This window comes from Trifolium pratense, linkage group LG3, assembly GCF_020283565.1.
Source record: "Trifolium pratense cultivar HEN17-A07 linkage group LG3, ARS_RC_1.1, whole genome shotgun sequence".
In the NCBI taxonomy this organism is placed as follows: domain Eukaryota; kingdom Viridiplantae; phylum Streptophyta; class Magnoliopsida; order Fabales; family Fabaceae; genus Trifolium; species Trifolium pratense.
The window spans coordinates 28,647,262-28,658,777 of record NC_060061.1 but is presented as its reverse complement, the minus strand read 5'-3'; the positions used below and the strand labels follow the sequence as shown (position 1 = coordinate 28,658,777).

Below are 11,516 nucleotides of genomic sequence, written 5' to 3'. Positions count from 1 at the left end.
CATGTATTGCAAGGAAGAGAGAAGTTTACACAGTGTCAGGAAGAGAGAACATTTTAAATCTGGACCATTGATAAATTTTATCCACGTGTCACGATCTGAACAAGATAATGGAAGCTAATGAAGGATAAGCTAATGGAGCATATCTGAACTCCCTCTTCATTTCCCTTCATTAAAATTTATTTCCTCTCTCATTTGAACCAATCCCATAAATGATAAATTACACCAAATATATCCAATACAGGGCCCGTTTGTTTGAGATTTAAAAAAAAAAAATTTTTTTAAAAAATAATTTTCAAGAAAATCATTTTTTTAGAGATTTTAAAAAAAATCTAAAACAATTTGTCGTTTGTTTATAATCATTAAATTTTTTTTTTTTAAGATGGTTAGGAATGATGAATGATAAAAAAAATGGATTTTGTTAAAAGCTATTGAAAATAGATTCTCATTTTGATGAAAAAAAATGATTTTTTTACTAAAATGATTTTTGAAAAAATCTGAAACAATCACAAGATAAAAAAATAAATTTTTTTTGAAAAATCTGAAACAAACAGGCCCATAGACTATCTTAACCAAACTCAAGTATCATTAGGTTTTACCGAATCTTAACTCAGGTTTAAGTCTACAACGACTACAAATTTGACCAAACCAAAATTTTAAACCATCTGAAGTACAAGTGTAATTCATCTCAACTTGACCATCAGAAGCTGCAAAGAAATATCAAGAAGAGTAGTTTTGTGCCAAGCAAGAACTCAAGTATATAATTTCCAAATATAGAATCCCCAACAAATAGCTTCCATAATTAGAAAATCATCACCTCTATACATTTTCAATAGCTATTCCAGTAACAATCTAAAAGCTATACATTGTGATTTTTTTTTTTTGTTTTCCAACCACCACCATCTAAAAGCAGGGACACAATCGCCTATAACAAATCAAAAGATAAATTGCTAGTTTGTAAAAGATACAACAGATCCCACGGGATAAAGACACTCTGTTAAAGAAAAATGTTGCAACCTTATTCACATGTCCATCAAAGCAATCGTCTAAGCTGCTCGTTTTCCTTACGCAGAGACTTCACTTCTTTCAACAACTCAGCTTGGTTTTCCAGAATTGAGTTCATTGCGGTTGACATTTCAATCTGTTGAACAAGACAATTAGTTTGAGAAGAAATGAAAAAAATGCAGATATGGCCTTCATTTATTCCAGATGTATACCTCTTGCAGATGAAACTGTCTTAATATTTCAAGATGGACGTTTCTCACATCCTCGTGTATGGATTTCTGAAAGGAATCTAGAGTTTCATCCAGTGTCCGCTGAAAAAGCTGTAGTGTAAATGACGATCCTTGTGCATCTGACTGAGATGGTTTCTGTTGTGGTATTGCTCCCTATCATCAAATTACATAAATCAATACATTAGAAAACTAAAGGAACAACATATCAAAAGACTACTACCATAACAGATATCAGAGAACATAGAAATATCTATTTCTCTTTTAAAAGCAAAATATAATACATGCAATTCAATAAACAGATCTAAATAAGTTGTAACTATTAACATACATTTGTTAGAGAGCCTGAATCTGTTGGAATAGATATATCAGACTTCAATAGCAAGCTATTTAGAAGTTCTTCTCTGGTTTCTGCTCCTGATTTCTTAATCTTAGGTGAACCAACTGAAAGAGATGCTCCATCACCGAAGGAAGATGCAATGCCAATTCTTTCTGCATAACTAGAAATTCTTCTAGAAAAAGCTGACGTTCTAGGAGAATCAGACAATTTTGGGGAGTCAATGTTTGTCTGTCCAAGGCTGGTTTTTGTACTGATGGAGGACAAAGGCATAGAAGTAGCGAACATGTGATCAGTAAACCCCAATGAAGTCTCCTGGCCTGTAGAAACATCTTTGGTGCGTAAATTTGAAAAATTTAGGCTTGAACTTGTATAGGAATCGATACCAGTTGATGACGATGTATCCTGTAACCCAGAAAGCATTGATCCTGCCGTTTGACCACTGGAAGCCAACATCCCAAAACGAGATGGTGCATTTACAGCCGGACAAGTATATTTATCAGGTAACTTCTCACCACCCCAGGCTTCTGGAGGAGTGATGGAAGACTCTTCACTCTTTGTAGATGGAGGAGTTAACCCCACAAGTGGAAAGGAAGAATGAGTGATATCCTACAGCAAGTTGGTAGTATAATAACGTCAAAAGAAGATTAAATTATCCATCTGGTCAAAAATAAACATCAAACGTGGATGAAATCTTAAAAAATGGGATTTGATTTGTAATAAATAAATATCAAGTGTATATGAAATGTAAAAAATGATATTTGATTTGTAATGTCTGCAATTTTCAAAAATATGAAATGATCTCATTGTATAAATTCCATCAACATCACCGCTATAATTTTAGGGAGACAATAACCTGCTTGGCAGTTGAGCTAGACTTCCAATCAGCTATTACATGATCACTGCTTACATCTTCTGAACTTGGAAATCTTCGACTAGATGATCGAAACAACACAGGTTTCCTATCTGAAAATAAAATATCCTTCTTTGCCCCATTTTCATCCCACAGTGAAGGTGTTATTGGTGTAACATCCACAAGAGGGGAGAATACCTCCATGTCATCCTTGAAGTTATAACTACCACGTGGAGCATGCAACCTGGACAGTGTTCCACCTGGCCATAAATGGTTTCGCTGTGGTGTTTCCTCTCCAGTAGACACATTTTGTAGGCTTGTAGTAAATCCACTGCTGGATGTTGCAAGTGAAGATGTATCAATGGAAGAACCCAGCCGACCAGAATTCCAAGTACTAGACACAGATGTGGAAATGCTTGATGAAGTTGCAGAAGGTAAAGGATCAGGCATAAGGATTGAATCTTCAACAGAATTTCCAATAAGAGCACTCTCAGCAGTGCAACTCCTTTCATCGACAATAACTGGTTTTGATCTTTGCCAACATAAGCTTGTAACAGCCTGTTGGATGGTATAATAATAATAATTTAGAATAAAGAGAACACTAACTAGAAACATAAATCGATAACCTGGCATCAAGATATTAATGCTTTCAATTGAAGAACATAATAGAATGAGAGAAATTTCTTAAATGGTTGGGTGATTTGCACTCAGCTGATCTTTTATTTTATTTTTTTGAAACGGAAAATGTTACTAATTAGTTTTTATAATAGGGGTGGAGATCGAACCTTTGACCTCCTTATCACTCCACTCCTTAACTCCCTCACCCCAACCACCAAGCCACACTCTAATATCCCCTACTGAAGGTTTAAGTGCATTAAATCATGTAGATCAAGACAAAAATAGTAAATGAAGCAAAAGAATTACCTCTGAACTACCATAAGCATGAAGAACACCAAAAGGTTGTGGTTTTCCACGGACATCATAGAAAGCGACACACCCATTGCTAGTTCCGGCGGCCAGCATCCAACCATCATCTCTGAATGCCAAACAAGAAAAAGGAGCTTCGTAAGAAATGCAAGATGTTGGTCTTCTAGATCCAGAGTCATAAGTGTATAATTTCTTATCAAGACCAACACTAGCAATGATCTGTTGATTGGAGAAAGAAATCAGAATGCAAAATTATCGTAACCGAAGAAAGGGTAAAAAGTTCACAGCAAGATGAAACAGCGTCACTACATATATAAATGTAAAACAAAGCCATGAAAAAAAGAAAGAAAAAAACCTTGTCGTTGGACGGAGAGAAGCCAATTCCAGCAGTAGGTGCAGAATGCTGCTTCATCCATGAAACCTTAATAATTTCCAGAAAATATTTGCTGTCAACTTGAAAATATCTATTTGGAATAATAAAGATAAAAAAGGTAAAAGAAAGAGAAAACTCCTGCAGAAGGAGGCAACTCGTTGAGAAACAAAAATGCTGAACTGATTACGAATAACACAATTGATTGTAGTTTACACACACCCAAAACAGAGTTTCATCCCCAAATAACATGTTTGGTAAAACCATGGCTGGGTATCTTTGAACATGAGTTTGGGATTTTTTTTTTCAATTGCCCCTAAAAAAAATGTTTTTTTACAACAATACCCCTGTTTTAAAAAATATTGCCGTAATACCCCTCTTTTGGGACAAAAACTGGCGTGTTGCAGGTCCCCACTGATGGCGGAACTGACAGTGTCGCCATGTGCAGGGGGTGATGGTGGAAATGGCAGTTCTGCCATTGACCAGCAATTTTTTTTTATTTATTTTCTGGCCTGAAAATGGCCTTTTTTTTAAAAAAATGTTAATATTAAACTCTGATCTAAAAATCCTAAACGCAAATCAAGCCTCAAAAACACAAATCGAAATAAAACAAATTAAAACCCAAAAGTTTTGATCTGTCTGTTACCTTTCCTTTTGTTTTCCTGTTTTTTTGTTCTATCCTCCCTAGTTTCAGATTTTGGTTCTCTGCCTCTTTTCAGATTTTGGTTCTCTGCCTCTTTGATTTTTTCCTTTGGTTATGGTTTATGGTGGTCATTGAATTTTGGTGGAGGGGGAGGCACAGCTGATGCTGTGTTGTTCTTTCAATATTTCTCCCCCCTTCAGCCCATAACAAAAAACAAAACAAACAAATCTCATAAACAGAGCCAGAAAAAGAAGAATTAGAAACACAAAAAAGAAAAAAAAAAAAAAAAAAAAGAAACAAGAGGTAATAGATCAACAAAATTTAATTGTTGGGGTTTTAATCTGTTTACTTTGATTTATTTGTTTTGGGGTTTGATTTGTGTTTAAAACTGGTAAAAAGTGTTTAAAAAAGGATATTGGATTTTTTTGGGTTTAATTTGGGATTTTTTGGGTGATTTTAGGTATCCGGCACGGTGGCGACACCACCGGAAACCGGCCGTCGCGGTGGCGAAGGCAGCCGGAATCTGGCCCAGGCGGTGGTCCGCCGCCAGCATTCATGTGTTCATGAAGAACAACATGAATGTTCTTAAGGATTAGGGGTATTTGTGGGCAAGGATCCTCTCCCCTGAGGATTCCACGGGAGGCCCTGCAGTGGCCATCTACACCATTAGTTGGATTTTTAATATTTTATTTGTCAACACATAAAAAACAATTAGGGGTATTAGTGGGCAAGGATCCTCTCCCCTGAGGCATTCACTGGACCACATTTTCAAGGGAGAGAATCTGCTCACGGGTATTTATACCCTGTTGATCCTACACGCGCAGGTCCACTGCAACCACACCATAAGCCTTTCAACACAGTCGCTGATCTTCATGGCTTAGATGTCTTCCTCCTTGTTGGATAAACGAAATAAAAAAACAAATTCTTTGGTCAATGGCGGAACTGCCATTTCCGCCATCACCCTGCACATGGCGACGTTATCGGTTCCGCCATCAGTGGGGACCTGCAACACGCCAGTTTCTGTCCCAAAAGAGGGGTATTATGGCAATATTTTTGAAAACAGGGGTATTGTTGTAAAAAACGATTTTTTTAGGGGCAATTAAAAAAACTGAGTTTGGGTCTTAAACCATGGCTCAAGTGGTAATGCAAAAAAGTTGCTTTTCAGTTCAGACAATTGACAAACCATGGTTTTTAAACTATAATAAAGAGGAGATAAAGACATGATTAAAAATGATGTAGATGGCGAAGATGTTAAAGTGAAGTTATACTCTATAACAATTTTGAAAGGAGAAGACCGGTCGATTGTTTCAACTATCAACCACGTCAAAAATTGTAGAATTTTGCAGTATGGTATATAATTATAAGTGAGCATATGGCATACCTTAGGGTTGCGTCCAGTTGTATCCCACAAATGTACTGTCCCATCATCACCAGCTGTCACGAGAAGGTGACGACTAACCCGAGAATAATCAAGAACTCTCAACATCTGGTCTTACAGTTTCAAATATAAAAGATTAGTCCATATACACTTATGCAAGGCCAATCACCAAGCAGAAAGTTCAAGTTCAGAAAATGAGGAAAACCTGTTGATTGGGATCTTTGAGTTCAGCTGCCCTTTGCCCAGAAGCCAGGTTATGAAGTATAAGGTCCCCACTGAGGCTGATAGAAGCCAAATGTTCATCTTTACAATTGTACATCACACCTGTGACAGTATTAGTATGACCCTTTAGCCATTTAATACAGCGCTTCCTTTGCAAATCCCATATCTTTACAACTTGACCGCTTCCTCCAGAACACATATATCTGGATGCTTTGTTGCTGAAACTAATTGCTAATATCGTGTCCTGCCAATAAATAAAAAATCAGCATGCAACCATGAAGTAAAAGTTAAAAAATAAAGTGACTAGTCATTCTGTAACCATCAACTATCAGCACCACTAACACAAAGGAGTGAGCATATAACTGCAGCAATTAAAATGAAAGAAAAAGAACATTCTTATGCAAGGTGGACTTCAATTACGAATGTTGTGACAAATAAGATTGTAATCTAGAACTTTTGCCCTTTTCAAAAATTCATTGCTTAGTTTCTTTCTTTTTTTCATTAATAGTGGAGCTCCAATAATTAGACAATTCATTATCATCATAGGCAATTTTATCCGTTGCAAGAGATCCATTTTTTCTTCCATTAGTTTCATTATGCAAGGTGGACTTCAATTACAAATGTTGTGACAATAAGATTGCAACAAGGAACGTAAGATCCTACCAAAATAAGTATGCATGATCAGTGGTAAGGGGTAGCAAGATCGTAAAACAAAAGATAGTAAAAAGGATCGTAAGATCCTACCGAAACGAAAATAATACTAATATAGTGCATAAGTTCAGTCTAATAAATCAAAAATCACAAACAAAACATGAGCTTTCTAAAGTTTAAACATAAAAGAGACTGATCAAAGCTTAAGATAACTCAAACAAGTCCACAAAAGAAAATACTTCAACCTAGATCAAATTGATAATGCACCAACCAACCATATCATGTTCCATAGTACTAACATTTTTATTTTCATTAATCTCATCATCATCTCCTCAATCTTGTCCATCATCACCTCCTCCTTCATCATCACATTCTTCAACGTTAGTAACATTCAATTCATCTACCAACATTAGAAACACACCATTATGTGTGAGATCTGAATCGCAAAGCCCTCCAACCATCATAAACTCGTATAATTTAACGAGTCAACACTCAACAAGCAATGGTGACTACCATGGTTTATGCTTTGAGTATTTTCTTTTCTGGACTTGGTTGTGTTATGTTTAAACTTTAAAAGCCTCGTGGTTGGTTGGTGTCTACAGCTGTCTCTCAACGGATAACCAACGGATGAGACAGAGTTAGAACAAAATTAATGACAAAAATTATTAACAGAATAACATAACCACTCACTCTAAACCTTTGACACTCAGACCCTCTTCTTCCTCTCTTCACATATTCATCTCCATTCAAAACATCATCTCTCCAAGAACAAGAAACCAACCAATCCAACACTACGCATTGACCACTCAGTTCTCACAAATCCTTTCTAAAATGAATTTTGGGCCCTCCTACGTCCTATTGTTCTATCCCCAAACATTACAGAAAATTAATATCTCACTTTTCAACCTTAATTCCAAGAGAGGCACTGCAACATGTGTCGCTGAAATAATAAATTTGAAAATGAAATTGCAGACATAGATACACAAATTCAAAAACAAGCAAATACACAATTACAAAAACAAGCAAATTAAATTCCATCAAGAAAAAAAAAATAGATATGGAACCAGTTAATTAAACCCCATAAGAGACCGAATAAGAGAAGGGAGCCGCCATTGGCAATCATCATACGAGGTCTCTGCTAGGACTTGATCTTTATTCTTCTCACTTTCAATTTTATTGTTTTTTAGCTTCTCTCTGGAAATAACCTAAAAGAAATGTGCATAAGTTTGCGTATTTTTTTATACTTTTGTTTGAATTTTCTTGCATCTGTCGGATATATCAAGGGGCTTATATATACAGTAGAGAGACAGATGTAGACACATTTGAAGGAGAGGATCCAAACGCCCATGGTTTGGTATGTGATTTTGGATTAATTAAGAGTTTTTAGGTTGTTTTGTATGTTACCTATGAACTCATGCTTATGACATGTTTTGTATGCATTATTACTATAAATTTTAATTTTAAGATCTTACAATCCTTGTTATGATCTTACGTTTTAAGATATTGCTAAGTCAACCCGATCCTAGGTAATTATTTTGGTAGATCTTATGATCCTTTTTACAATCTTGCTACCGCCTCCCAATTCAAGGCATCCACTCAATCCTACGCAAGATCTCGATCTTTAAAACATTTTATACCCAAAGAAAAAAATAAAGGTGTTACACAAATGAGTTTCCGTGTCTTGTTGATTCGTCTAAAAGAGACAGCATCAACATAGTAGTCTTCCCCTCATACATTTCAAAGTTCAAATCTGTTTATTGAACCAAAGGAGACTATTTTTGTTAAACTTGAGAAATCAAACAGAAAGGAAAGATTACAACAACTAAAAGCCTATTCTCTTAAGAAAGCTATTCCCATTCTATCAGCAGCAAGAGCCAAACTAGTTCCCACAGGAGATTCTCCAATTTTTATCTCCAGCTCTTTAAAGAAAAACTACAAAATTTATGCCAAACTTCTCACAAGCAAAACATAAATCGATATAAATATCATTGCATCTAATCCGTCCTAAATTCTTAATGCAACTTCAAACATGTGCACAGAAAACAAGTGTTTTTAAGTAACACTAAATCCAATAGAAAGCTTTAAATTTTCTACACAATGCATTACACATTACAAAACCAAATCAAGGAGATTCTCCAGGGTCATTTTTTAATAACATTGCATCTAATCTGTCTTAAACTCTCAATACAAAAATTTCAAACAGAAAACAGTGATTAAGCAAAACTAAATCCCATATAAAGCTATAAACTTTCTACACAAAGCATTACACAATACAAAACCCAACAGCAAAAATTACCTCGATATTGTCAACACTATCAGTACCAGCCACTATAGTCCCCATACTCTGTCCGTTCTTTCTCCACAGAGAGATCCTCTTATCATCACCAGCACTTGCAACAACCAAATCTGTTCAGAAACATAATTCACCACAATCAGCAGTTGCTGAATTTATTTATTTTTTTACAAATTAACGAATCACAATTGAGGAAATTCAAACCCTAGAAATCAAAAGAACAAAAGATAAATGAACTAACTTGTGTGATTCCACTTGACTGAATTGACTTGAGAACCGGCAGTGGGAGTGAAACTGAGAGTACAAGGATCGCCGGGTTTAACGGAAGAGTCGAAAAGTCTGTCGGAGGCGTCAAATAGTTTGACGGTATCGCCGCCACTGGCGGCCAACAACGACATTGATGACAGATCGGAAAAAGTTGTTGCCGATAATAAGTTATAACAGAACTTTTATTTTTATTTTGAACTGCAGTTATAACAGAAAGTGTTTGAAAATGGAAATGGAATTAACGAAATTATAAACCCTAAATTGAAACTCACGTTTGAGATTTGGGAATTGAAAATTTTGAACAAGGTGTGATTTAGCGATGAATAATGCTAAGTGTTACGACACACCTAGCACAAGAATTACACGAAAGCGCCCTTTATATAATATTTTAAGACAAAACAAGAAGTGCTGCTATTAGACTGTTTAGGATAGGATGGCAAAGTTTGTATAGAAATCTTTTATCAATTTCCTTTGCAGATAGTCATAGGTGCTATTTAATTCTTTTTAATGTCAAATATTTTATATTATGAGCTTAGATTCACAAACAAATCTTAAATTCTAATTTGTTTTTCATGTTTTCCACCATTTTATATTACAATTTTTATTAGAAAATAATACAATTTTGTCTTGACTAGGATTCAAACATGCAACCCTTCAGTACTATAGTACCTTCAACAATATTAAAATCTATTAAAAAAAAAAAAACTTTCACATTTCAATATCTCATGTTAACAACTTCACCACAATTCGACTTAATTTACTCTAGGGATGGCAACGGGTAGGGTATGGGTAGGGTACTATATCCCCATACCCGCAGTTTAAAAAAAATACTCGTACCTATCCCCATACCCGCGTGGGTAACGATCTGTGTCCCCGTCCTCATACCCTATGGGTACCTAAGCACCCGTACCTGTTACCCGCATTTTTGATAAAAATAAATCGATCGATTATAAAATATCATATCGTTTTAATATAATTATTTTTTTTAAAAGATTTTAATGTTGACTCAGAAAAATTATAAACAAAAAATTTACCAATCTCATGTTAAAGTTTATTTCATTGTCACATTGTGTTTATATTATATTATAAATAAATATTTTTATTAAAAATGTCTAATAATTTAATTGTTGTTGTATTTTTTTAAATTGATATACATATGTTATTATATAAAAACATATATAAAATAAATAAATATATTATGTGGGTATGGGGCGGGGTGGGTACTAAGGTACCCGCACCCATACCCGTTCATTTTTGCGGGTAATTACTCATACCCGTGCCCGTACCCAAAATGCGGATTTTTACCCTACCCGTTATGGGTATTTTTTGCGGATGCCCACTGGGTATGAGTCAAATTGTCATCCCTAATTTACTCAGAGGTGTGTATAAACTTTCATTCTATTTTGTGATTTATTATCTTTATTCCTGAAATCGATATTGTTTTAAAACTTTATGCTAACTTTATATATATATATATATATATATATATATATATATATATTTAAATAGCTCCTTTGAATCTTAATCCTTTATCTGATCGGGAGAAGTTGGTTACTGAATTGCAAATTAGATATCGGACCTACTGCGTTGATTTTTGCGTAACCGAAGTTAGTATAGTTCCAAATTTTTTAATAGATTGTTTTTTACACCAAAATTCTCAATTATTTATATTTTATTTTATTTTATATGTTATTTCTATTAAAATTATGATACCGAGTATTGATATTAGGATTTTCACACACGACACAATTTTGCATTTAGTGACAAGTCACAATGATCGTGTTACAGCAAATTTCTATACATCTGGTAATGGAAGCGACAAGTCACGATGTTTTGATGAAATAAAGATGTATTATGACTGTAGATATTTGTCGACATGTGAATCTACTTGGAGGATATTTTCTTTTGATATACACTATAGAGAGCCTACGATTGAGCGGCTTAATTATCATCTTGAAGATGAGCACACTGCTTTATTTGAAGATAACGAGCGTATTGACGACGTTCTAAACAAACCAAAGAGTCGCACATCAAAATTTTTGGCATGGATGGATGCAAACAAGAAATTTCCAGAGGCAAAAAATTTAACATATAGTCAATTCCCAACTAAGTTTGTGTGGAAAGAAAATTTGCATCAGTGGGCTCCAAGACAAAGAGGTTTTTGAATTGGAGGAGTTTACTTTGCACCACCTGGTACGGGTGAAAGGTTTTATTTGAGAACGTTATTAAACTACGTCAAAGGTCCTACTTCTTTTGATGAATTAAAAATAGTGGATATTTAAAATATGATAATTTCAAGGAAGCCTGTTTTGCAAGGGGTTTGCTGGATGATGATAAGGAGTATAT

General features: G+C 34.8%; 1 protein-coding gene across 2 annotated transcripts; it reads right to left on the bottom strand.

Annotated features, from left to right (window-relative positions):
* Positions 1 to 730: 730 nt before the first annotated feature.
* LOC123914397 (protein NEDD1-like) lies at positions 731 to 9,692 on the bottom strand. 2 transcript variants are annotated; one of them, XM_045965529.1, is made up of 11 exons: positions 9,443 to 9,628; positions 9,145 to 9,368; positions 8,907 to 9,016; positions 5,943 to 6,203; positions 5,741 to 5,845; positions 3,702 to 3,767; positions 3,344 to 3,565; positions 2,423 to 2,977; positions 1,561 to 2,175; positions 1,215 to 1,385; positions 731 to 1,138 (listed from the first exon to the last, which is right to left on the bottom strand). In XM_045965529.1, the coding sequence occupies exons 2-11, from the start codon at positions 9,299 to 9,301 to the stop codon at positions 1,031 to 1,033; spliced, it is 2,370 nt and encodes a 789-aa protein (XP_045821485.1). In that variant the 5' UTR covers positions 9,302 to 9,368; positions 9,443 to 9,628; the 3' UTR covers positions 731 to 1,030. The 2 variants fall into 2 exon arrangements, with proteins under 2 accessions (XP_045821485.1, XP_045821486.1); XM_045965530.1 differs by having other exon boundaries at positions 9,145 to 9,692.
* Positions 9,693 to 11,516: the final 1,824 nt, after the last annotated feature.

Bases quoted from the DNA above. Each gene is read 5' to 3' on its own strand.
- LOC123914397 (XM_045965530.1), bottom strand. From the start codon at position 9,301: ATGTCGTTGTTGGCCGCCAGTGGCGGCGATACCGTCAAACTATTTGAC. The intron at 6,204-8,906 runs GTAATTTTTGCT...ATTTATTGGCAG, and splicing joins ATAGTGTTGACAATATCGAG to GACACGATATTAGCAATTAG. The intron at 3,566-3,701 runs GTTTTTTTCTTT...TCCAATCAACAG, and splicing joins TCTCTCCGTCCAACGACAAG to ATCATTGCTAGTGTTGGTCT.